At 37.6% G+C, this 27,236-nt stretch overlaps 1 protein-coding gene across 2 annotated transcripts in view; it reads left to right on the top strand.

The window, feature by feature from the left end:
• Window positions 1-27,232, top strand: part of TPR (translocated promoter region, nuclear basket protein) — a 66,487-nt gene extending 39,255 nt beyond the window's left edge. Inside the window, exons 36-52 of one of the 2 annotated variants that reach the window (XM_079760680.1) lie at window positions 174-235; window positions 816-1,024; window positions 2,096-2,368; window positions 2,598-2,746; window positions 3,366-3,449; window positions 8,107-8,304; window positions 9,231-9,362; window positions 9,573-9,663; window positions 18,564-18,745; window positions 19,875-19,943; window positions 20,065-20,156; window positions 21,374-21,480; window positions 22,688-22,783; window positions 22,911-23,070; window positions 24,613-24,731; window positions 26,436-26,531; window positions 27,040-27,232. In XM_079760680.1, the coding sequence (XP_079616806.1) occupies window positions 174-235; window positions 816-1,024; window positions 2,096-2,368; window positions 2,598-2,746; window positions 3,366-3,449; window positions 8,107-8,304; window positions 9,231-9,362; window positions 9,573-9,663; window positions 18,564-18,745; window positions 19,875-19,943; window positions 20,065-20,156; window positions 21,374-21,480; window positions 22,688-22,783; window positions 22,911-23,070; window positions 24,613-24,731; window positions 26,436-26,531; window positions 27,040-27,095 (2,175 nt within the window). In that variant the 3' untranslated portion in view covers window positions 27,096-27,232. Of the gene's footprint in view, window positions 1-173; window positions 236-815; window positions 1,025-2,095; window positions 2,369-2,597; window positions 2,747-3,365; window positions 3,450-8,106; window positions 8,305-9,230; window positions 9,363-9,572; window positions 9,664-18,563; window positions 18,746-19,874; window positions 19,944-20,061; window positions 20,157-21,373; window positions 21,481-22,687; window positions 22,784-22,910; window positions 23,071-24,612; window positions 24,732-26,435; window positions 26,532-27,039 lie in introns of both variants that reach the window. The other variant, XM_079760679.1, reaches the window with a different exon arrangement.
• Window positions 27,233-27,236: the final 4 nt, after the last annotated feature.

The following is a 27,236-nucleotide window of genomic DNA, read 5'->3' as shown; positions in this document are numbered from 1 at the left end:
AATTCTGTACATTTTACTTGAAGGTACCTGGTGATTGAGGAGTCCTTATCAGAGTGAATTTTAGCTAAACCAAGAATACAGAGAGAATTAACAAAAGTAAAACATTCTGATGACATTTTTTAGTGGAATCTTGTGGGATAGGCACAGTAATCCATAGTCTTCTTTTTGTATAGGTTCCAGAGCAGCAGAGACAGATAACACTGAAAACAACTCCAGCTTCTGGTGAAAGAGGAATGTGAGTTTTAATCCTTGTATAGTCTTACCTGTTTTTCTTTTAAAGTTCAGGAAAGATCTGGTGATCTTTGGGGAGAAAAATAAATCTGTATTACAAAAGTATGTCCCATTAGGTAGAGCTTTGTGACAAAGAAAACATCTTTCATCTTTTAGTCTGTGATTGACGTCTAAGATAGGCTACCGATTTTCCCTGTGATGTTAAGGATACCAGTACAAGAGGCTGGGCTGAAACTTAGGGAAAGTGGTCAACTGTGGGATACATTTCACAATGTGATGCACCACTGCATAGTATTTCCTGCACAGATTTCAATGCTTAAATTCAAAACCTCTTCAATAAGAGTTTTGAAAAATTTAGTGAACAAAATGTATAGAACTATATTTACTGACTCTAAAATTTTTTTTAGTCTACCTAAAGCAGTGTTAGGAAAAAGAGAATTAGTAAGGTCTGAATACATATTAAGGTAATATTTGTTGAATACTCACTTCAGGAAATATATGTGCTTTGATTTTGATAGAGTGTATGTACTTTATAAATAATATTTATAGTAATTCAATGATTCTTATATTCTCCCCTCTATAAGTGCCAGCACATCAGATCCACCAACAGCTAATATCAAGCCAACTCCTGTTGTGTCTACTCCTAGTAAAGTGACAGCTGCAGCTATAGCTGGGAATAAGTCAACACCCAGGGCTAGTATACGCCCAATGGTAACACCTGCAACTGTTACAAACCCTACTACTACCCCAACAGCCACAGTGATGCCCACTACACAAGTGGAATCACAAGAAGGTAAGTAAAATAATACAGATATGAGTGGCCTGGCTGCTTATTTAGTTTTACTGTGAGAGGATGACAGTAACTTTAAGGAATAAATGAGGCTTCCACTAAAGCTAAAGTCAGACATGTAATAAAAGTGGGTAGTTAATAGTTTTAAGTAATACCTCTCAGGACACTTGTTAATGCAACAAATTTCCTCCCTCCCTTCTTGTTTTGTTATGTTTTGAAAGAAGGGAGGAAACTTAACCTGATAAGTATATGGCATGTTTTTCCAGGACCAAAATTTTCACTTATTTTTTTAAGGCACTTTTTAAAAATACATGTTTTAATAGATTTCAGAGTGAAAGGAAGGGAAAGAGAGAGGAGCACCAATGGGACAGAATTGGCTGCCTCCTGCACGGCCTCTACTGGGAATCAAGCCCACAGCCCAGGCATGTGCCCTGACTGGGAATCAAACCAGCGACCTCTCATTGCAAGGGATGATGTCCATCTTACTGAGCCACACAGGCCAGGGCAAATTTTCACTTTTAAGAATTAAGAAAGATGATACGAAATCCACTTTGGAAAACCATACTAAGTCACTGGTTGAACCCAAACATCACTTTTTTGTTGAAATTGTCTGATCTCTTCATGGCTTTCTTCGCTTTGTTCCATGACACTTTCCTATTCACTACAGCAGTTACAATTCAGTTAAATACATACCTTTTTATTCCACTAGATTGAGTTCTTAAAGAGCAAGCATTTTCATTATTTAATCCTTTTATCCAATCCCAGGATAGGTGTTTAGTAAAACTTTACTAAATGCAATTTTCTTGGCTTCTTGTCTAAACAAAATGATGCTTAGTAAATACTCATATTTGATGTTGGCTTTTAATTTTCATTTATTTTATATAATTTAAGTAGAATAATAGTTTAAAAATAGTTTCAGGTATTTAATTCAACTACCTATCAGTCCCATAGACAGCACAAAAATGCCTAACACATTGCCTTTACCCTCTGTTTTTGTCACCTCTAACACTGAATAGGGAGGATAATCCCAGTTTTGATAAGAGGACTTAATATATTATTATAATTACTTTTCAGCTATGCAATCCGAAGGGCCTGTGGAACATGTTCCAGTTTTTGGAAGTACAAGTGGATCTGTTCGTTCTACTAGTCCTAATGTCCAGCCTTCTATTCCTCAATCCATTTTAACTGTTCAGCAGCAAACACAAGCTACAGCTTTTGTGCAACCCACTCAACAGAGTCATCCTCAGATTGAGCCTGCAAATCAAGAGCTGTCCCCAAACATAGTAGAGGTGGTTCAGAGTTCGCCAGTTGAGCGGCCATCTACTTCCACAGCAGTATTTGGCACTGGTAAGATTAATTTTAAAATGAAGTTATAGTAGGCCTGTGTGCTTGTAGTTTCTTGGATATAATACATTATCTTGAGTATTCTTTGTACATAGTTGTTTTGTACCGGGTATTAAAGTGGATGAATGTATTCCTAACATTTTATTTCAAGTTTAGTTTTTAAAATTAACTTTGTCTAAACTGAGTTTGTTATCATGCTCTAATTCAAGATTTAAATTATGTAATTTCAAAGTTTCAGCTACCCCAGGTTCTTCTTTGCCAAAGCGTACACGTGAAGAGGAAGAGGATAGCACCATAGAAGCGTCAGACCAGGTCTCTGATGATACAGTGGAAATGCCTCTTCCAAAGAAATTGAAAACTGTTACACCTGTAGCAACTGAGGTGTGTAAAGGTCTTTCTGTTTATTCTCTTTCAATAGAGTTAAGGTATTCTTTCAGTTATAGCATTACTAGGTGAATAGACTTTTTGGGTCCTAAATCCAGAAAACTTCCTTAATTTACTGCAAAGATTCCACTGACAATTCAGGTATTGTTCCTGTTGCCAACAGTGTTTTAAATCCTTTACATATCTTTGATTAAATTAGTTCCCTTTTCAATTTTAAAAATACAGCTACAAAACATAACTTAAATTCCCTTTCAGTTTTTTTTAATTCAAAGAATATGTATAATCTCATGCACATTTTAAACTGTTACCTACTATCTTTTTCTCAGATTAACCAAAATTATAGTTATTTTCTTTTTTTGAGGATAAAATGTAATGAATTATGTTACTATGAAACATTGAGACTACTAAATTTCATGAGCATGTATTTAATTAATGCTCAAGACTTATTTTGTATTACTGAAGAATATGACAGTATTTTATGAGTAGGTATAAGTGAACATTTCTGATGTACAGTTTTATAAAATTACAAATGAGTTTTATTTTATTGGGAGAACTAGCTTAATTAATGCATTATCTCATGAACAGATGTGACTAACACTTGTATATTGTGATTCAGGAAGAAGTTATGGCAGAAGAAAGTACTGATGGAGAGGTAGAGACTCAAGTATACAACCAAGATTCTCAAGATTCCATTGGAGAAGTAAGTAAAACATTGAAAGTAACAAATTGTTGCTTTTAATGAATGAAATTAGCTTTGACAGTTGAATCATTATTTGTACTTTTTTAATTGGTTGCTTTCACATCTAGTGAAATATTAGAATTACCAGTGCAATTTCTGCTTTCTTTTACTCCTGATTGGTATAATGCCTTCTAAACTTTATTGAAGGAATGTTTTGTTTATACTTGGCACCGATTTTTCCATGCTAACAGTCCTAATGAGTAAAGACTATCCACTTAGTTATTTTGGAAGGATGAGTGCTGGTTGAGTCTTGAGTTAACCCATAGTGTCCAATATGGTGGTCCTCTATTGCTTCCCTTACTGAAATAAATTAATCCATGACAGGAAATGCATTTATACATTTCTTCATTTTTTGAACTCTGATTGAGACCTCTCCAGAGACAGCCTCATTAGTGGAAATGCATAGACTGAAGTAGCAAAGCACTAGGTTCCATTCCTAACTCTACCACTTAGAATCTGTGGGGCTATAAGCAAGTTGTTAATTCTCTCTAAGCCTAAATTTTCTCATCTGTTGGACTAATACAATTTTTAGCTTTGAAAAATACCTAAAGTGATATCTGCCACATATTAGGCACTCAAAGTTTTATTTATTTTTCTTCCATCCTTTTGCCCCACATATTAAGAATTCATAATATAACAGAACTCATTACTATAAGCCTAGTGTTGTTTCTAAGAAATCTGCATTTATTTATTAATTTAATTCTCAAAACATCCCTATTTTATAGGTGGAAAAAACCCAATGCCCAGATAAGTCACATACCCAAGTTCTCACAGCATTAAAGCTGGGATTCAAAGAGGGTATCAACCTTGAAACAATATTTTCTGCCTGGATAAATTTTCAGGATCATTTTATTCTAAAATTATTTTATCTGTATAGAATAAAGGAAATATTTTAAGCTAATCATAAGAAATCATAGATTGTAAGTAAATTTTAGTTTCTTAGCTGCATTAATTTTTTAAGTTACTTTTTCCAGTTTTCTTTGGCTAAAAACATGAAGCTAAACCTTTAGGATGAACCTTTAGAATGAATACATAGCACACTAAATTGCATCTTTTTCATGTATCTTTCAGCAAATATCTGAAGAACATAACAATTGTCAGATTTGTTTAAATTATACTAAAATCTCTGCAAAGTTTTTCCTTAAAATTAGCAAAATTGCTTATGACTCAAAAATGCCATTTGGTTTTTCATTCTGCCTTGTAGCACTGCCTACTAAATGTGTAATAGTTTTATTTTTCTGATTTTCTGGCAATGAAGCAGATGTTCCTGACAAGTGTTGCTTTTCTTGAAATAAGGATGTCACTTTGAGGCACATTTTTATTATATCACTAGAGGCCTGATGCATGAAGTTTGTGCATGGTCGGGGGAGCGGGCGGGGGGAGTCCCCTCAGCCCAGCCTGCACCCTCTCCACTCCGGGACCCCTCGGGTGATGTCATCCCTCTCACAAACTGGGACCACTGGCTTCTAACTGCTCGCCTGCCTGCGTGATCACCCCGAACTGCCCCCCCACCCCTGCTGGCCTAGTCACTCCCAGCTACTCCTCCTGCCAGCGTAGTCGCCCCCAACTGACCCCCGCCCCCCCACTAGCCTGGTTGCCCCTCACTGTCCCCCCCCTACTCTCCCCCTCCGCCCCTCTGTGCACGAAATTCATGCATGGGGGGGTGTCCCTCAGCCCAGCCTGCACCCTCTCCAATCTGGGACCCCTCAAGGGATGTCCAACTGCCCGTTTAGGCCCGATTTTACCGGGATCAGGCCTAAACGGGCAGTCGGACATCCCTCTCACAATCCAGGACTGCTGGCTCCCAACTGCTCGCCTCTCTGCCTTCCTAATTGCCCCTAACTGCTTCTGCCTGCCAGCCTGATCACCCCCTAACCACTCCCCTGCCAGCCTGATTGATGCCTAACTGCTCCCCTGCCAGTGTGTTTGCCCCTAACTGCCCTCCCCTGCAGGCCTAGTCACCCCTAACTGCCCTCCCCTGCAGGCCTAGTCATCCCTAACTGCCCTCCCCTGCAGGCCTGGTCACCCCTAACTGCCCTCTCTTGCTGGCCTGGTCACCCCTAACTGCCCTCCCCCGCAGGCCTGGTCCCATCCAACTGCTCTCCCCTGCAGGCCTGGGTCCGCCCCAACTGCCCTTCCTGCAGGCCTGGTCACCCCCAACTTCCCTCCTCTGCCAGCCTGGTCACTCCTAACTGCCCTCCTCTGCAGGATTGATTGCCCCCAACTGCCCTCCCTTGCAGGCCTGGTTCCTCCCAACTGCCCTACCCTGCTGGCCTGATCGCCCACAACTGCCCTCCCTTCCAGGCCTGGTCCCTCCCATCTTGTGGTGGCCATCTTGTGTCCACATGGGGCAGCCATCTTTGACCACCTGGGGACAGCCATCTTGTGTGTTGGAGTGATGGTCAATTTGCATATTACTCTTTTATTAGATAGGACTAGAGGCCCAGTGCACGAAATTCATGTACTTGGCGGGGGGGCGGGCAGCCTGGCCTGTGCCCTGTCAAAGTGTGGGAGGCCCATGATCGATCACCCCAAAGAGGTAGGCCGGAGCCAGGGTTCACGCCTTCGTACTGCGTGGAGCCGGGAGGCGGGACCCTCGGGACTCCCAGGCAGGCCTTGCTGTGCAGAGCCAGGTGGAGGCAGGACCCCCAGACAGGCCTCATTTTGTGGAGCCTGGAGGAGGTGGGACCCCCAAGCAGGCCTCGCTGCACGGAGCCAGGGGACCCTCAGGCAGGCCTTGCCGGACCCCCAGGCAGGACCCACCTCCTCCTGGCTCCGCGAGGAGGTGGGACTCCCAGGCAAACTCCATGCTGCGCATGCAGTGTCAAGCCCAGCCCCACCCAACTGCATGCACCCACTGTGTGCTCAGCCATCCTGTGACGGTATGAGGACATCACGGTGTGACGACTACTTAGGCTTTTATTAGTAAGGATGTATGTAGATGGCTTCACTCTTTTTCCATTACAGTAAACGTAATCTTTATGAATGATTTTGTTTATAAGACATTGTTCCTGGCTTGTATAAAAAATAGATTTTGCTGAGTGTTTAAACTATAGACATTTCATTTTTTATAGTAAAAATAAAAAAATAAAGTTAAAATTACAGTTTATTTGAACAGCTAGCAAAATGGAATTGTGAGGAAAGAGATTAAGCAAAAAATCATTTTTAAATCTAATATCTTTAATGTGGTTTGAAGAGTTAGGATAGTCAGAGTTTTGGGGGTAATAGAAGTGTCCTTGTAAAAAGACAATAATAATAATATCTTATTTAGTGTATTTTTCCAGACTAAATCCAGTTTTGGGGGAGAAAAGTTAGGTTGCAGACTCATGGGTTGTTTTTTTTTTAAACTGGTCTACTGTACTGTCAACTAATCAATTGGCTGTTCTTTTTTTTTTTTTAATATATTTCTTTATTGATTTCAGAGAGGAAGGGAGAGGGATAGAGAGACAGAAACATCAATGATGAGAGAGAATCATTGATCGGCTGCCTCCTGCACGCCCCCTATTGGGGATCAAGCCCACAACTGGGCATGTGCCCTTGGCCGGAATTGAACCTGGGACCCTTCAGTCCGCAGGCCGACGCTCTATCCACTGAGCCACACCAGCTAGGGCAATTGGCTGTCCTTGACATTGAAATATGTCATAAGTATGAAGTATGTATTGGAATTTGAAGACTTACTACAAACGTTAAAATGCAGAATATCTGGTTAATCTCTACATCGGTTACATGTTAAAATAATGTTTTGGCTCTGTTAAGTATATTATTAAAATTGATTTCCCCTATGTCTTATCTTTTTAAATGACTACTAGAAAATTTTAAATTGCATATGTGAATCACACTGTGACTCTTGTTATATTTCTGTTGGACAACACTAATCTTACAATATCATGTTAGTAGTTTTGACACAGACATCTGTATATTTGTGTGTGTGTGTGTGACTATTATTTTTACTTGATTTTAGAGAGGAAGGGAGAGAGAAAGAGACATCAACAGGAGAGAGATACATTGATCAGTTGCCTCCCAAAGCTCCCCAACTGGGGATCAAACCCGCAACCTAGGTATGTACCCTGACTGGGAGTTGAACCCTCGACCTTCTCATGCATGGAACGACGTTCTAACCAACTGATCCTCACTGGCCAGGGCTATTTTTTTCTTTTTTTTATTGGAGTATTATCCAATGAGATTTATAATTCCTCTATAGGAAGACAATAAAGAAACCCAAAGTTAATCTTTTATTTGTTTTTAAAAGTAATTCTTTTGGCCCTGGCTGGTTTGGCTCAGTGGATGGAGCGTCGGCCTGCGAACTGAAGGGTCCCGGGTTCGATTCTGGTCGGGGGCATGTGCCTTGGTTGCGGGCACATGCCCAGTGGGAAGTGTGCGGGAGGCAGCTGATCGATGTTTCTAACTCTCTATTCTTCTCCCTTCCTCTCTGTAAAAAAATCAATAAAATATATTTTAAAAATAAATAAATAAATAAAAGTAATTCTTTTGAAAACCATGTTTTTAAAAATAAAAGGCTCGTAGCCCATGTGTTCTTTAGTCTTTACTTGGATCTATGGTATGTTACTGAGAGATTTAGATATATTCAACTTTTTATAAATTTTTTTAATTTTTAAAGGGAGTCACCCAAGCAGATTATACTCCAATGGAAGACAGTGAAGAAACCTCTCAATCTTTACAAATAGATCTTGGAGCCCTTCAGTCAGATCAGCAAACAACTTCATCCCAAGATGGTCAAGGCAAAGGAGATGATGTCATTGTAATTGACAGTGATGATGAAGAAGAGGATGATGATGAAAATGATGGAGATCATGAGGTTTGAAATCATTTTTGTTTTTTAATTTATCTTTATTGTTCATAGTATTACATATGTCTCCTCTTCCCCACCCTGTCACTACCTCTGGCCCACACCTTTCCCCCCTCCAGGCCTACCACACTGTTGTCTATGTCCAAGGGTTGTGCATATGTGCATATAAGTTCTTTGAAATGCTGAAATCATCTAGACTACTAATGCATCAAACAATAAATTCTGATTTTCTGTCAGTATAAATCCGTGATTTTGCTTTTTCTTTTACCTTGATTAGTTCCTAAATTAATACTTTATAGTGAAATTGAGTGTAGAACAGTGATGGAAAAACCCATTTGTTTTTTAAATGATTGCTAAGCACTTTAGAATTTGTTAGACTAGTTAGACTTAACCATAAATCTTACTATAGGTGACTGGATTTAATTGTAAGATCTTTGGTTTCTAGAAATAATAGAAGAAACTCAGATTTCCCCTTCCTCCCCCCCTCACGGAGCCCAGTAGTCCTTTTCAAAAGAAAATGAGGTATAATAATTGAGGCATATTTTCAGTGACACTCTGTGTTTTATTTTGGGAGTTAATCCTATATTGACAGCTTCACATTTCAGATTCTGTTATTACTCAAACCTCATACTAAAGCATAATTTTATCAGTCTTCAATGCCACATACTAAATTTAAAATTAAAGTGGATCATTTGACACCTTGTGGACATCTAGGAGCTTTAGTCACTGAACTGATTAGTTTCAGAATTGATTGTTATTGTATTACTACTGGTAAATTTCACAGTTGCTACCACTGTACTAATCCCATAACAACTCCTGTACCCTGATCAACAACATGCTACATAAATTTCTAAGTATGTTATCAAGATGTTCAGAACATGTGCGTCATATCCTAGATCTTTATTTATATGATATATCCTATATCTTTTTAATAGGATTATGAAGAAGATGAGGAAGAAGATGATGATGATGAAGATGACACTGGGATGGGAGACGAGGGTGATGATAGTAATGAAGGCACCGGTAGTGCAGATGGCAATGATGGATATGAAGCTGATGATGCTGAGGTAACTGGTTAGAATTTTGACCATGCATTTTAAGGACTTCCTCAAAAAAACTTACTGTTCTCCAAGGGTATTAAAAGGCCTCTATTCTTCGAACACTACAACTTTTTATACCTTTGGGTTTGTTTCTACACCTTTTGTGTAGCTGATTAATATTTCTTAAGATAATTATATTGGATTTATTTGCACTTAGTATTCATATTTTGTTTTTAGGGTGGTGATGGGACTGATCCAGGTACAGAAACAGAAGAAAGTATGGGTGGAGGTGAAAGTAATCAGAGAGCTGCTGATTCTCAAAATAGTGGTGAGATTCTTAGTCTCTTTTTCATGGGAGATTCTGGTAATTTCTAAGTTAAGATTGCATTTATCACATAGGTCATAAAACTTGGTTAGTAAATTGGCAAGCTAAAGATTTATGCTTGTCCTAGCTTTGTCATTTTATTCTGTCATCAAGTCTGCTATATTTATACCTGTAAAGTGCAGACATTATACTATCTTTTCTACCTCATTGGACTACTGTAAGGTTAAAACATTGAAACCTGTAAAAATATTACAAATACCATGTGTTGCTGCTGTTCTTGTTAAGTGAAAAAATTAAATCAGGTACTTCTAACAGCAGTTCACAACCAGAAGAGGTCAGTCTAACAAGCTACATGTTTCAAGAGTGTGGATATTGGAGCTTCGCAATATTAATATTGTCTGCTTATCCAATGAATAAAAGCCTTTTTGACCAATATAGCATGGTTTTTGTTAAATTTTTGAAATGATGAGTTCTGGAGGGCCATTGAAATGTAGTAGACAGTAAAGGATTATGAGATTCATAGAAAAAATTTTAGAATCATTTTAAAAAAATGGTGATCATCTAGTATTAATATTCTGGTTTTATAGATAATATTAAGCCAAAATCATGAGTACCAATATAATAAAAAACTTATATATTTAGTCTAATGGAAAACAGTGTCTCTGAGTTTTCATATAGACCTATGTATTTTAAAGGCACTACAAGGTATATGCTCATTTGAATTAAGGAAATTAAGGACGGGCCACTTTCCATTTTAAATTTTTAAGAGAAAAATAAACTAATGACTATTAACCATATAATGAAGAATAGTATTTAAGAGATGAGGTAGGATGAGTATCATTAATCTTAGGTAATACACATTTTATAAAACATTTGTAGATTAAAGATACATCTTTTGTGTAGTTGGGATAAAGAGAGATTTTTTAATATTTATTTATTTATTGCTGAAACCAAAGTTCATGACCCTGGTGCTTTCAATGGCCAAAATTCACAATGTCAGAATTCAGGGTGAGGAAAGGTTTATTTGTGGAGAAGGAAAAGATGGGAGACCTAATAATGCCATAGATCCATCTTGCTCACTGGACTAAATTAAGGGGCCTGGGGAATAGGTATGTGGAAGCACTGACGGGGCAAGTTTTAATTTGAGGGCCTTGGAACTTAGCCATTTATGGTAAAGGGGTGAACAAGACAGGATCTTCTGGACAAGGGACCTTTGGCATCGGGAAGGATTACAGTGTTCAAGTTCTGGTTATGTCCTGGTCCTTTGGTGGGGGCAGGGTGGGGAGTGAGACTTGGTTCCAGGTGCAGCTGAAGGTCAAAGTTTTCTCTGTTTATGCTTCATCTGTGACTTGTGGTTTTGGTCTGTTGTTTCTGTAAAGCACTTCAGTGTTTTGTTAAACAGGATTGGACCATGTTTCTGTGGTTACAAATTCTCCCCTTTTTTTTTTGTTCATTCCTTAATCTTGAGGGAAATAGGGCAACCAAGTCCAGGTTCAATTAAGAGGGAGGATTAGCTGTCCATTGTGCCCCTGTTATCCAGCTTTTACTCCTATCTCTTCCACGATGGTCCCTGAACCTTAGAGGGGACAAGCAGAGACCACAGCAGTGGTAGAGGTAGCAGCAGGCCAGGATACCTGTACTCTTAATGAGATAAAGAATAAAGTAACTTTTGTTATTTTGTCCTCAAACCATGTGATGAGCGGGCAAGGTTTAGGAAAAGGGCAATTTTAGTTCTTAATGATTTCAAGTCACTACACAAGAATTCATTCAGCATCCAGTCCAGTTTACAAGTAGCAAACAAAACTCAAGAGGCCATGGACAGTGTTAGAATCTAATATCCACAAAGGTATATTGTAGTTCCTATTGAAACATAATTTTCTCTCTAAAATCACCCTGATTTTTACCAAAGATAGCCAAATTAATACTAGTGTATCTGCAAAATAAATCTAGTGTCAATAAACTTGGCCTGTCTACTTGTCTAACTGCAGCAAGAATAGTAATTAATCAGAGGTACCATTAAATGTGCTTTTCTGGAATTTTCCTAAAGAATATTCAGATTGAACTTTAACCTCTCAAGACTAAAAAGCCATAAACTAATGAATATTAACCATATAATGAAGAATAGTTTTTAAGAGATGAGGTAGGGAGAGATTAATGATACTTGGGTAATATACATTTTATGAAACATTTTGTAGATTTAAGATACATCTTTTGTGTAGTTGGGATAAAGAGGGTTTTTTTTCCCCCCCTTAATTCTGACACCCAAGTTCATGCCCCTGGTGCTTTGAATGGCCAAAATTCAAACTGTCACTTCTGCAGTACCTATAGATTTGGGTGAATTTCTCTGTTAAGGTTTCCAACATATTCTGAGGTTCTTTCTTTGCATCTCCCAAGAAGCAACCTTAGTTCCTCACCGGGTAAGACTGCTGTGAACCATATAAACAAGGCTATTTTCCCATAGGGTTTTTTATTGGCTTCAAAAGTCAATCTTAACTCCTCAAAGATTTCTGGTCACATCTGTATCTGCATGTCTCTCTCAAACATAACTTTTCAGTCAAAGCCTTGGTAATAAAACCAGTTTCCAATTGTATCCCATTATAAAGAAAACATTATTATTGAACTTTGGTAGCAAATAATCACTTTGCCATGAAAATAAAAACACTCCTTAGAAGTTTCTAGATTCTGGAAGAATCCAGTAGGGAGAAAAAAAATAAATGTTTTAATTCTGCTAAAAGATACAGTTTACCAAATTGCTAAGTCATTGGTAAACACATTTCCTTTTATTTGGAAAACAAAATATTAAAGAAGTCAACAATTTCAAATGAAAACGTCATAAAAATTATAGCCATTTTCATCAGTTCATTCAGTTCTATGAAATTGAACTTGTTCTGCTTGAATCCAGTTTTTCCTGTTAATGGCAAGGTTGTCTCTCAGGGTTCATATGGTTTGCTCAGTAAAGTGGTTATCTCAGTCACTAGAGATTGTGTAAGGTAGATCCCAAGTGGGAAACCAATTTTCTAACAGTTTCTTTGCCATTGTAAAGGCATCAACCTTGTGGCAGAAGAAAGCTTCAGCTCATCCAGATTACATACAAAATCCAGATTTTGCTCTGGAAGATAACCTATTCTTAGTGCCTATAATAAGAAAATATGTACATTTTTCTTTGTCATATAAAGGTGTGTGTCTTTCTTTGGAGCCTTCTACAAATTTCCGATAAAGTACTATAAATTCTGAAAGAAAAGCAAGAAATGCTGTTTACATAGCAAAACTTTAGTTCTTACTATTTAGGAGATTTAGTTTTCTTAACTAATCAAATACCTGATTAAGACAATATAACACAAAATTATTTTGATAAAGAACAGAATATTTGCTTTCTAGGCAGAAAACTTTTTCACAGTTTCAGTAACAGACCAGTAGTCTTTTTCAGTGGAGAGAAACCTAAGTCTAATTTTGTATCAGCTTACTTATTGGGCTAATAAACACAGGTAGAATAAAAGTATTATTTAATTCTGTAGATTCTAAAGTTATGCCTATATAACCAAACCAATTTAAAACCAGCTTTAATACCAAATTTTTTTTTGATTATGTGATTCTGAAAAGCATTTGGGTTAGTCTGTTAGGTTTTTTTGAGAATTCTTATATAAGCACAAGTTTAAGCCAATTGAATATAAATTGGCAGTACTATACAGGGTAGAATTATCCTATATCTAGAACAAACATATTGATATACATAAACATAAAGACCAATGGAGACAAATCTCATAGCTTTCATTTTATTTATTTGTCTTTAAATCTTTATTGTTGAGGGTATTACAGATGTCTCCATTTCCCCTCCCCCCCCCCCATTTCTCCCTCCACCCAGTTCCTGTTCTGCCCGAGGCCTTCACTACCCTATTGTCTGTGTCCATAGGTAATTAATATATATGCATGTAAGATCTTTGGCTAATCTCTTACCATCCCCCTCCCCGCCCCCTTTCCCTCTTAGATTTGTTGGTCTGTTTCCATGCCTCTGATTCTATTGTATTCACCAGTTTATTCTGTTCATTAGATTTCTTACTCGTTTGATTTTTAGATTCAGTTGTTAGGTATTTATTGCCTCTTTATTGTTCATGTTATTTATATTTCTCTTCTTCCTCTTCTTAAAAGAATACCCTTCAACATTTCATGTAACACTGGTTTGGTGGTCATGAAATCCTTTAGCTTTTTCTTGTCTGTGAAGCTCTTTATCTGACCTTTAGTTCTACATGATAGCTTTGCTGGTCCTTGTATTCATCATTTTGAATATTTCTTGCCACTCCCTTTTGGCCTGCAAAGTTTGTTGAGAAATCAGCTGACAGTCAGATGGGTGCTCCCTTTTGGTAACTAACTGCTTTTCTCTTGATGCTTTTAAGATTCTCTCTTTGTCTTTAACCCTTGGCATTTTAATTATGATGTGTCTCGGTGTAGGCCTCTTTGGGTTCCTCTTGTTTGGAACTATGTGCTTCCTGGACTTGTAAGTCTATTTCTTTCACCAGGTAGGGGAAGTTTTCTGTCATTATTTCTTCAAATAAAATTTCAATATCTTGTGTCTCTCTCTCTCTCTCTCTCTCTCTCTCTCTCTCTCTCTCTCTCTCTCTCTCTCTCTCTCTTCCTTCTGGCACCCCCATCATGCAAATGTTGTTCCAGAGACTCTTTACATTATCTTCATATTTTTTATTCTTTTTGCTCCACTGATTGGGTATTTTTTGCTTCTTAATTTCCAAATCATTGATTTGATTCTCGGAATTGTCTACCATTGAATCCTATAAATTATTCTTTATTTCAGTTAGTGTATGCTTAATTTCTGACTCATCCTTTTTCATGTCTTTGACATTCTTACTAAGATCCTTGAATGTATCACTAAGTCCCTTGAAGCTCTGTTTGAGTCCCTTGAAGCTCTCATTAAGATCCTTGAGTTACCTTATAACCATGGTTTTGAACTTTGCATCCAGTAGTTTTTTGCTTCGATTTCTTTCATTTGTGACATGTTTCTTTGTCTCCATATTTTGGCTGCTTCCCTGTTTTTGTTTCTATGTATTAGGTAGAACTTCCTAATTGGTAGAATTGCCTTGTGTAGTAGGTGTCCTGTGGGGCCCAGTAGCTCAGCCTCCCCAGCCACTTGAGCTGGGCACTCTAGGTATGCCCTTGTGTGGGCTGTGTGCATAGTCTTGTAGTTGGACCTTGATTGCTGTTGGCATCACTGGGACGAATTGACCTCCAGGCCAATTGGTTGTGAGTTCCAACTGTGACTACAGTGGAAGAGCAGCTGTGCAGAAGACACCCTTATGGAGCAAAACTTGCTTCGGTGGTGCTTTGATGCTCACTGAGTCTGGCCCTTTAGTGTGTTGCTTGTGGATGTGTACAGTTGTAACCTGGTATGTCTGAAGCTGTCCACTGGGTGCACTGGCTCTGGGTCCACCTGGCAGGAGCTCTACAGAGAGAAAATCCTATAGATGGCTGCTACTTGTATTGGACTTGTGAAGCAAGGCAGGCTGGTGCTAGTGCAGGGTCTTGGGCCTTTTATTTATAGGTTTGGTACACACTGACTCAAGCTGCTGTTTGTTTGAGAGATTTTAGGAAAGTCTGAAGCCTGAGTCAAGACAGGCCATTCATATGTAAAAGCTGCTGCAAACAGCTTGGGTGGGGCTGCAAATTGGATGAGGTGGGGTCTCAGAGAATCACCAGGGTAGAGGGAACAGTGTGAGCCAAGCGGATGGAAACTCAGGGCTACCAGTTAGCTCTGAGATGGGGGAGGTCGCAGCACAGGAACAATGATCCCTGCAAGGACCCCCGTCTGGGGGAAAGCCACCCCCAAGTTCCTGCCCTGATGCCAGACAGTCCAGTTCCTTCCTGTATGTGTCTGGGTCCCCCAAAGCCACCCAGCGCTACAGATCGAGTCAGAGTAAGTTCATGCACTGGCCCTTTCAGGGAACATGTGGATCTCCAGCAGCCTCCATGTCACTCAGCCACAATCCCCGCTGGTTTTTACAACCCAAAGTTATGGGGGCTTCTCTTCCCAGCTCTGGAACCTTAGGCTAGGGGTCTGGTGTGGGGCTGGGATCCCTTGTTCCTCACAGTGGAAGAGCAGCTGAAATATCCCTCCTGATTAAAAAAAAAAAAAATGGCATGGGTACCGGTCCAGCCCATTCTGTGCCTCTGCCCCTCCTACGAGTCAATGTGCTTTCTTCTTTACTTCTCCAGTTGGACTTCCATTTATCCAGCTTTCAGGTGGTTCTGATTGATGGTGGTTTCGTATATCAGTTGTAATTTTGATGTGGTTGTGGGAGGCAGCAAGTACCGGTGCTTACCTACTCTGCCATCTTGGTTCTCAATCGTAGCTTTCATTTTAAAGCATTAGCTTTTATGGCCCAAGTACAGTGAATAACTCAGGGTTGTAAAACTGGATCCAAATGATGTTTCTGGCAGATGGACTGAGTGAGTTAGGATTTTACTCAGATGACCAAGCTTTGCATGCTGTAAGAATTCCTTTAAAGCCATTTTTAAAGTAATTTATTATCCATCAAAGAATGCATTCCATTGTCTCCAAGGGGCCTGAGAGCCTCTCCTTCAAGGGTGCCCCTTAACGTGGACACTTGTCAACAAACACAACAGAAAATGGAAAGAAAGTGTGCACAATAAAGTTCAAATGCTCAGAAGGTAAAAAGAGTGGCTTCAGGACGCCTGAGTTAAAAGTGGTAGATTTTCCTGGAGGAAGATGGCTAGAATGGAGCCTGAGCACACATGGCAGCTGCCACGTGTCTGGAGATGAAGATGGGGGAGGGGAAGAAGCCACAGACCCAATATCACTTCATAACTTCAAGCCAATGAACAAAGTACACGCAGAGCGAGATCAATATATAACACACAAACAAGGTAATTGAGTACTATCCTAACCAAATCTTAGATTAACTATACAAGTTACAGATTTCAAATTCAAGTGGCCAAACGAGTTCAAAAATCAGGTAAAAATCCTACAATTCTCTTCTCCAACAGGGAAATAAAATAAATGTGGCTTATTTCAAAGGAAAATGGGAGGAGAAGGGAGTACCTGGTTGTACACGCCAGGATGACTTACCCCACTTCCCAATCAAATACATCGACTTGCAGAGAGACAACAAATATACTTCACACCGTCTACCACAAAGACACAAATGGGTAGAGCCCAGAAATCCTGATCCTGCTCTTAAATGGAGGCCCCCAACTAAGTTTAAAATGCAGATAGTTTTGTCCCAAGGTAGAGAAAGCCCACATAGAGGATTCCTGGCTGCACACTTACCCCCAAAATGGAGCAACTTACCCCAAAACAAAACCAACGTAGATTGAAGTCCAAAGGCATTTTCTTATTCCAAATGAGCTCTGTGCTGATTTGGCCAGCGCCTGCCAGGGAAAGTAACTTCCGAGCCCCCAAGGTAAAACATCCTTGGAGGCTGTTCCAGGTTTGGCCTACCATAAACACTAGCTCCTGACTGGCTCACCAAATAGTTACTGAAAGCAAAGTTTGTGTGCCCAATGCTTAGAAAGGCCAAAACTCAAAACGTTCCAGCTTGGAATAAGAAGAGGTTTATTGATCAAGAAGACGCCAAGGGAGAAGATGGGAGACCTGAATGGTACCTTATATCCATCTTACTCACTGGCCGAGGTTAATGGTTTTTAAGGGGCTATGGGGAAATAGTGCTGACAAGGGAAGTTGTAATTGGGGACCTTGGAACTTGGTCATTTATGGTAACAGGGCATCAACACTGGATCTTCCTGGACAACAGTTTCTTGGTGTCTGAAAGGGTTCCAGTGTTCAAGTTCGATTATGTCCTGGTCCTTTGGTTAAAGGGGGAGATTTTAGTTCCAGGTACAGCTGGAGACCAAAGCTCTTTCCTCTGCACATGCTTCACTACATGACCTGCAGTTTTGGTCCACTCTGAATGAGCTTCAGTGTCTTTTTAGGATAGGTCCATTTTGAGCTGATTCTGTGGTTGCATCTGTAGGTGTTATCTCTCAATGCTACGTGTTTTAAAGGAAAATGTTCATATCCACTTTTCCCAGATACAAAGCATATAACAGATGCTCATTGAATACTTGCTAGAGAGTTTTCCTTTTTACAATCAAGCATAAATTGGCCTAGTAGTCTGGATAAAATTTAATTAGTGGATAGATTATGTACATTGCCAATAGTTACAAAAATGCTTTTTCTGAGCATGTATGCTTGTATTGAATTAATTCTCACAATAAGCTTGTAAGGTTTATGTACCAGTGTAGAATCTGAGAAACAGAAGCAGAAATAAGCAAAGTGACTTAACCAAGGTCACAAAGCTATTAAGTCTTGAAGATAGAATCTCTTCTAGACCTAACTTTAAACTACTACCTTATTGAACTTTCAAAGTAGATAATAATTTCTGATGTTTCTACCGTGTATATTGTAGACCCAGACATCTGAAGGATCATTAAATTCAAAATTTAGGAAAACCAAAATGTAAGAGTGCCATTATTGGGCTTTTCCCAATAGTCTTCATCCTGTTTGAGTGTAATACTGATGCCATAGTGGTCTCACTCTAAGGAATTTGCCAGTTTTAATAATAGCCAAAATGTATTAAATGTTTATTTTATTATGTGTTAGGCTAAGTGCTTAAGTCTACTATTTGAAACCTTCAGAAAAATCTTTCTTGTAAATTACATCTGTTGCATTAACCAACCAAAAAGATTAAGGAACTTGGCTAGAAGCTATACTACTGATAATTGCATACCCATTATCTCTGGACCCACCATACCTCACTACTTTCCTTCTGAAAATACTGAGTTGAACATTCCTAGTGGCAAGATTCATACTTTAGGGATTGTCCACATTATTTTGTAGTAAGTTTAATAGTTCAAAATAAGCTTCTCTTTTCCTGTAGGTGAAGGAAATACAGGTACTGCAGAGTCCTCTTTTTCCCAGGAGATTTCTAGAGAACAGCCATCATCAGCATCTGAAAGACAGACCCCTCGAGCACCTCAGTCACCAAGACGTCCACCGCACCCACTTCCCCCAAGACTAACCATTCATGCCCCACCTCAAGAGTTGGGACCACCAGTTCAGGTATTAAAAGTAGTGGTCATTCTGAAAAATGAACTTTTAAAAATCTTGGCTCTTTTCCCTTTCCATTAGATATTGCCTTTTTTTCCCGCAGAAATTAAGTGAACCCTTTAATGTTTTGGCATATTTTTATAAAATTCTTTGAACTGAAATGAATCTCTGATTTCCTTGAAAAGGCAAGGCTGACTAGAAGTTGTGCATAAGTTGAAATGGTTATAGTCATAGCAAATAAAAGTCTGGTCACTGTTTCTACAGATTACAAAAGGAAAAAGATATTCTTGGATTTTAATTAATGTAAAATGTATTTTAGCAGCTGACCATCATCTGTTTTGAAGTGGTGTTTTTTTTTTCCTTTTAAGTTGCATGTTTTTTTAAAAAAGGAAATTCTGCTCTGCTTAACAAAACATTCTTCTCTTCATTTTTTAATAATCATACATATTAATTCCCTCTTTGAAAATCAGTGAAAGTGTGCATAACCCTTTACATGTAGCACTCTTTAGATATCTCTTAATCAGAAGCTCTTGCAGAAACAGGACAAGTACAAAGGCTCTATTAATAATCTAGCTGGAGTTTTAACCCTTTAGAGCATGGAACATTTTCAAGTGTAGATCTAAAATACCACTTGTGAAGAAAACTGCATTATGTGAAAATATAAAGTCTTAAAAGAGTGTGTATGGATCCTGCAAAATATACCAAATCTATCAGTTTAAAATTGACTAAATTGAGAAACAGTTTATATGTAGTTAGTACTGCTACTAATCTTTCCAAAAGATAAGCCATAAAATCCAAAAGCATACTTACTAATGAATAAATTAGTTACAAAGAAATAAGATATGATCAAAGATTAGTTTTAAATATTGGTTAATATTCTGTCTGTTAGTTAATGAAATATTTGTTGGTTTAATGTTACAATCTGTATAATTAAATATTTGTCATAGTTTAAAACTGGTTTCTTTAGTATAAGATTAGTGGCAGTTTTTCCTGAAAAAATATGATGATGATTATTATATCATCTGCTAACATTTTGGTTATTTTATTACCAAGTAAGCATAATAAGCTCCATTGATATTTAGTGTTTGTTTCATTGTCTTAATTCCTTAAAAACAAAAATGTAATTCCTTTCTTGGCCCAGAGAATTCAGATGACTCGGAGGCAGTCTGTAGGACGTGGGCTTCAATTGACCCCAGGAATTGGTAGCATGGTAAGTACCTACCCTCCCCCCCCATGTAAAATCAGTTTATTTGTTCAGCAAATATATGTGTAGCCAATATGTGTGTTTCTGTCATGCCTGTGTAATTCCTTTTTTGTTTTTGTTTTAGCAGCAGCATTTTTTTGATGATGAAGACAGAACAGTTCCAAGTACCCCAACTCTTGTGGTGCCACACCGTACTGATGGATTTGCTGAAGCAATTCAGTAAGTGAATGAAAGAGAAACATTTTGTGACTAATCAAAATCTTACTGCTTCGCTGTTAATCTGTTTACATTTGATTGACTCATTATTCCTTGAGTCTTCTGTGTACTATTTTCAGGGGGTAGTATGGGAGGGTTGAGAATGTAGGGGAAAATTATATAGAGGGAATGAAATACAGTTGCTTCCATCAGGAATTTGAAGTTTAGAGTCAGTGTAATAATGGTTAAGAACATGGAGTTTAGAGTTAGAATACCTGGGTTTGAAACCCAGCTGTTCTGCTTACTAGCTGTATCAAGTTATTTAGGTTCTCTGTTCCTGAGTATCCTCATATTACTTATGGGAATGATGATATAATAGTTCCCACCTTATAAGTTGTGAGAATTGCAGAATTTATGTTAATATGTTTAGAATATTATTGGCAGATAGTAAAATGCTTTGTAGACTGGTGGTGTTGATAAGTACAGTGATCATGGTGGATAGTATTGTGAAAGCACTAAGCATATGAGCAAATAAATATAATCTTAATAATCTAGGAGAATAGAGGTATAAGCAATAGTCTTTATTAACACAAATGAAGAAGTAATTTATTTCAACAATTAAGAGGAAAGAGTCCGAGAATACTTAATGGGAACAGCATTGAATCCCTAACACTTATTGAGCATTTCCATAAATCAGTTGATTTAATCCTCATACCAAGAGAGTATTATTGTTGCTCTTGTATAGATAAGGAAGCACAGAGCTGTTAATGAATTTGCCAGAGGTCAAACAGCCAGAAAGTGGCAGTTTTTGGTTTCAACCCGGTCAATCTGGCTCTAGAACCGATGTAAACTATTATGCTATACCACTCCACTTAAAGGATAAAAAGGCTTTCCATGTGAAAATATATGTGTTTGATAGATACATAGAGATATGTTTAGTATTTACATAGATACATAGAGATTTCTAATAGATTCAAGAAATATGAAGCATTAGTTCAGAGACATGAAAGTTACTTATATATAAATCATGTATATATAAATCACATGTATGAATTAATACTGTTACCAAAATATTTGACTGCTGATATTTTGAAAATGTTTGTATAAGTAAGAATTCCTAATCAACTTTATTTTCCATCTTTTTCCTTCCCGTTTTGTTTATGCTCATTTTTTTCTATATTTTTATCATTGTGCACAGGGTAACTTTACATTTCATCTTAAATCAATTTTTGTCTATTTAGTTCTCCACAAGTTGCTGGTGTTCCTAGATTCCGGTTTGGGCCACCTGAAGATATGCCACAGACAAGTTCTAGTCACTCTGATCTTGGCCAGCTGGCTTCTCAAGGAGGTAAACAGCTAGATAAAGACTTGTATCTCCTGGGTTTGCTTATATTTGGTAATAAACTATTGTGTTGTGATTTTTTTTTTAAAGTATGCACATATAAATATAAAAGAAATTGAAATCTAAATCCTCTAGTTTATGGGAAAAGCTGTAATATATCTACTATTTACAAAACATCGTCTTACATATAAATCTTTTCAACAAAGTTCTGAGTTCTTTGAACATAGACCCTTGCTGCTACATTTGTATCTCTTCTGGCACCTAGGATAGCATCATACATGTACTAAGTGATAAGAAATATTTCTTAAACCAGTAAACATACGTAAATACTACCACCCGTTTTAAAGTTTCTAGAAGAAATGCAACATGTTTTGTGTTTGACAGTTTCCATTTTACCAATAAAACACACAATTTAACATTTCTAGTTAAATGCATAATACAAGTTACTTTCCATTAACATTAAAAATAAGAAAAATAAAATGTTAAAAATATGTGGAATAAATTATAAATTAAGTAATAGTAGTTGATTATTTGGACATGAATTATGCATTTGTGGAATTAATGACATTTAATCTTCATTTGGTACCGATATGGCCCATTATATTTCTGGGAAGCTGTTATATAGCATTGTATAAGTGAATAGGGAATGCATACTACTTTAGTAAGTCCTAAGCAAAAGACTAATCTGTAGCCCTCATATAAGTCATGTAGTATAAATTTGTCCCTGATGGTTTAGGATAGTTTTAACACTATGCCTCTACAATATGAAATTGTGAGTTAACTTCATATAAATTCAAAATTTGTGTGGCAATTTCTAGACTTGGAAGTTGCCACCACTTACTAACTTTGTAACTTTGGGAAAGTTAATTAACCTTGAAATTTAGTTTCGATAGCAAAAAGGGGACTAAGTAATACCTTGCAGTTTTGGTGATAAGTAGAATCTAACATAGTTGGATATTCAGTAAAGTTACCTTGTATAAAACTATAAGAGCAGCTTTTAGCTGTTTGTTAGTTTGTTTTTTAAGATACTTAGTGTTAGGGAGCTTAACAGATGTGTTTAAATTGTATTTACATTTTTGAGGGATTGATGTTTGCTTGATGGGCTAATTATGGATTTTAACAAAGTTGTGTCTTTGCTGATTTTTTTCTTTCAGATGCCTTGCATTTGGCACTTTTGTATTTCTCATTCATTAATATTCAGAATTGTCTTTAGGTTTAGGAATGTATGAAACACCCCTCTTCCTAGCTCATGAAGAAGAGTCCGGTGGCCGAAGTGTTCCCACTACTCCTCTGCAAGTAGCAGCTCCAGGTAGGTATCATATTACTAGATTGTGTGTTTTATTGGTAAAATGGAAACTTGTGAGGCATCTTTTGGCTGGAAATTAGGTAAACCACAAAGTTAAAGTGTTCGTTGCTTTTCTGGTCTTGTTTTGAAGTGAACGTATTTACTGAGAGTAGTACCACCTCTGATGCTTCAGAGCATGCCTCTCAGTCTGTTCCAATGGTGACAACATCGACTGGCACTTTATCCACAACCAATGAAACAGCAGCAGGTGATGATGGAGATGAAGTATTTGTGGAGGCAGAATCTGAAGGGTAAGTGTTTACTTTGTAATATTTGCTTGCTTTAGACTTGCCATACTTTTGCATTTGTTTTCCTTTAGCCAGGAAACAATCTATTGAGCTATATTTTCAGTTGCATCTTACTACAAAAGTAAACCAAGCCATCTATTTTTGAAAGACTAATTTTTGCATATAATAATATTTTGGGACTTGGAGGTTGTTATTACAGAAGACAAATGTTAGCTCCCTGAACATTGCATAATATATTTATTCTAGAACAAAGTATTTCTTTAAAATCACTGGTACCCTCCCATTAATGTAGCTACTTGAACTTTTCCCAAAAAAAGAGAAGTCAGTCTGTGAAAGTTAGGAATATTAGGAAATGATTCAGCTTTCCATTTAGTAGTGGGCTTTCAAATGAACCTCACTTATCCTTAATGTGCATTTAGAACTTGTTATAAATTAGAAATTATCTAGTAGTTTTCAAGATCTGATATTGGTAATACATGTGTTATAAACAAAGTAGTCTTGGAGAAGTTTAACTTTTAAGATGGAACCCAATTTATTTTTAAATATATTTTTATTGATTTCAGAGAGGAAGGGAAGAGAATGAAACATCAATGATGAGAGAGTATCATTGATTGGCTGTCTCTTGCTCACACCCCACTGGGGGTTGGGAATTGAACCCTGACCTCTTGGTTCATAGGTCGATGCTCAACCCCTGAGCCACACCAGCCAGTCAGAAACCTAATTTTTATAAATAAAAAGTTGGGCTACTTCATGAGTCAGAAGCAGAGCTAGAAGTAGAACCCAGATTTCCTATGTAGAGCTCATGCCATGTATGCAGGTCACTTCATATAAGTCATTTCTAACCCATACGATACCTTTGCAAAGTGTCATCATTTTACAAGTGAGAAAGCTCGGAGTCAGAGCATATACCTCTGGTGGCTGACTCCAGCCCCATGTGCTTTATTTAGCTTCACGCCTGACCAACACTGTTCAGCGTAGGCACATAGTCATGAGAGAGAACTTCCAGGTACATTGTTACTAATAACTACTAAAATTGAACTCTTATTGTTTTGTACTCTTACTCTTACCTCCTCACTTGCTTTTTGATGTGCTTTCTGGAATGGGAGAGAGAAATGGCCATTGAGCCAGGGATTCTACCCATAGCCTGTCTCATCTGCGCCAGAGCCCCTTTTGAGTTAGAGGTCTGTTATTAATAGTTGTGACTTGTGAATTATTTTACTACTATACTCTCCTAGAAAGTTGTTTTGAGGTTTATCAAAATCTGGATATCTCCTGCACATGTTAAGAATGTAAACATCCCTTGTCAAAAAGAAAAAGAGAAAATAAACAACTAAATTTGGAATGTGAGAAGAATGAGGAAGAAGCAACGTGTCCCCTGCCCTTTTAAAATATATATATGGCTACCAGTATCAGAGTTGGCAGTTTTGATTTGGAGTAGAACTCTGCATTCAGTGACAAATTATATGGAAAAGAGTTTGGAAACAATAGGATACACTCTAGAATCAGTTTTATATTTTCTAATCCATTTTTGTTTTCCTTTCTTAGTATTAGTTCAGAAGCAGGCCTAGAAATTGATAGCCAGCAGGAAGAAGAACCTGTGCAGGCATCTGATGAGTCAGATCTTCCTTCCACCAGCCAGGACCCTCCTTCCAGCTCTTCTGTAGGTAAGTTCCAGCTGTTGACTACATGTAGCTTTACACATCACACTTGTTTGCAAGACACTTTTATTGGTAATAATTTTATCATCTTTTCTCCCCCTTAATTGTAAAATGCTTTATTTAAAAGGGAAATTTTATTTTCTTACAGGGAACTTGGTTTATATTAAAATTGGTTGTATTAGTGGTGCTAAAAGGGCTGTGGGGGGGATGGTTACTAAGGAGTAGTACTTTAGGCCTCTCTCTTGCCTAAACCAGAGCAGTTCCATTTTTGTTTTTCTACATATTAGAGTTCTACAGCGATCTGATACAGAGAGTTGTTGAGCACTTACTGTGTATCAGACAGTATGCAAAGCCCTTTATATATTTACTCATTTAATTCTCACATCAGTCCAATGTGGTAAGCATTCATCCCCAATTTGTAGTTATGGAAACTGAGGCACCGAAAGGTTGAATAACTTCTCCAAAGTCACATAACTAGTAAAGAATAGGCAAGCCCTGAGCAAGCGCACAAGTTTGCCTCCAGAGACTCCAATCTTAAACAACATACTATACCAACTTGCCTATATCAAAATTTTTAGGTAGGGAATTACTTTTATTAAAAAAATACAGTACTCAGTCATCCACTCCGATTATTTTCATTTTGAATTGTTATAGCAGCCATTCTCCAACTGCCAAGCTTTATGGAAGACATGCTCAGTTACCACGTTCTCAGTCATGGAACACTGCCATCTCAGGGTCTCTTCTCCCTCTCAGCTGCTTCTCTGGCACATCAGCCTATAGTCAGCATCCCTAGTTTCCAATCTCACATCCACCTTTTAGCAGCTGGTAACTTTAAATCACTGGACATTCATAAGTAATCTTGCAGCTGAGATTAGAAATAATGTCTACAACTATCAATAATACAGTTAGTCAAGTTTTGGTGCCCCCAGTTATATTCTAACATCCCATGAAAATTGTTTTTTCTCAACAGAATTGGAACTAGTTATATCTTACTAGAGCTTACATGGAAAAATATGGTTCTTGTTCCCTTTTCAGTATAATAGGAAATTAGAATATATTTAAATTTATTTGAAAATATCACACACTAAACTTTTCCCACCTGAGCAGTTATTCATTTGGTTAACAAATATTTGAGTGTCTACTATGTGTTGTCAGGCAATTTCACAGAAAGCACTATTGAGGGAGTGACATTTAAGTAAACACTGGGCGGTCATTTGAGGGAAGAGCATTCTAGGATGACAGAAACAGCAAGTGCAAAGTCCATGAGGCAGGAGTGTGATGTGTTCAGGGTCAGCAAGGAGGCCTGTGTGGCTAAACTACAGTAAGGACGGAGAGATTAGCAGGTGACAGGATACATCTAATAGGTCATTGTAATTGCATTGACTTTCATGGATAAAGGAAGTTTTGGGAGGGCTTCAAATAACAGTGACATGATCTGACTTAAAGACTTGACCGTGTCAGTTTGGCTGCTGTGTAGAGAAGAGACTGAAAAAAGTAATGAACAGAAATAAGGAGAAAATTTGGAGGACATTCCAGGTAAAGATGATGTTTTAGACAGGATTATAGAGTTATGGTTGTGGGAAGAGATCATATTTGGGATATAAATACAGGAATTTTCTTTTTACCCCTTTTAAAAACTTTTAAATAATGCAAACAATGGACTCCTCTGCGTTCATTTCGCTTTTTCCATCTTAATGTTTTTCTTCTTAGATACTAGCAGTAGTCAGCCAAAGCCTTTCAGAAGAGTAAGACTTCAGACAACATTGAGACAAGGTGTCCGTGGTCGTCAGTTTAACAGACAGAGAGGTAAATTTCTAACATCCTGACTACATAATAGGATGTGGGATGATGATAAATGGAAGAATATTTCTCGTGCTTATTTAAGCCTCCAACTAGTATCTCATTTTTTTAAATGTTCCAAGGATTGATTATGCATTGGGTATGTGATGTTCAGTAATATATAAAATATAAACATTTTGTAGACAGTTATGTATACCCTAGGTGTGTAATGAATATGTGCTTCTATTTCTTCCTTGAATTCCAAGTAAGATTTAGAGAAGTGCTATGTAGTTATTTGGTACATCTCTGCCCATTATACTAGCTAAACAAAGTCAGAGCTTTATTCTATTGTACAAAAGTGTAAAATGTTAATATCTCCATGTCATAAAAATATTAATCTTATTGTAATGATTACCATTGAAGATGTGAAATGTTTATGAAAACAATTTATAATGAACCAGAGTAAGTGGATACTCTAGTTTGGGGCTAGCTTCTTAAAAGATTCATTCAGTTTGATTTTTTTTCTCTCTTATAGGTGTGAGCCATGCAATGGGAGGGAGAGGAGGAATAAATAGAGGAAATATTAATTAAATGTTCTATAAATTGTAATAACTGTGAATAAGATTGTTCAGTCTGTTTTAGTGTTATGATTGTCGAGTTTAAAGACATTTTGTATTTAAATTGGTATGCTTATCTCAACATTCTTTATTAATAAAAGGTATTTCAGTGTCA

Source organism: Cnephaeus nilssonii (assembly GCF_951640355.1).
Source record: "Cnephaeus nilssonii genome assembly, chromosome: 21".
NCBI lineage: Eukaryota > Metazoa > Chordata > Mammalia > Chiroptera > Vespertilionidae > Cnephaeus > Cnephaeus nilssonii.
Note: the sequence above shows the minus strand (reverse complement) of the source record. Positions and strands in the feature narration are given on the sequence as shown.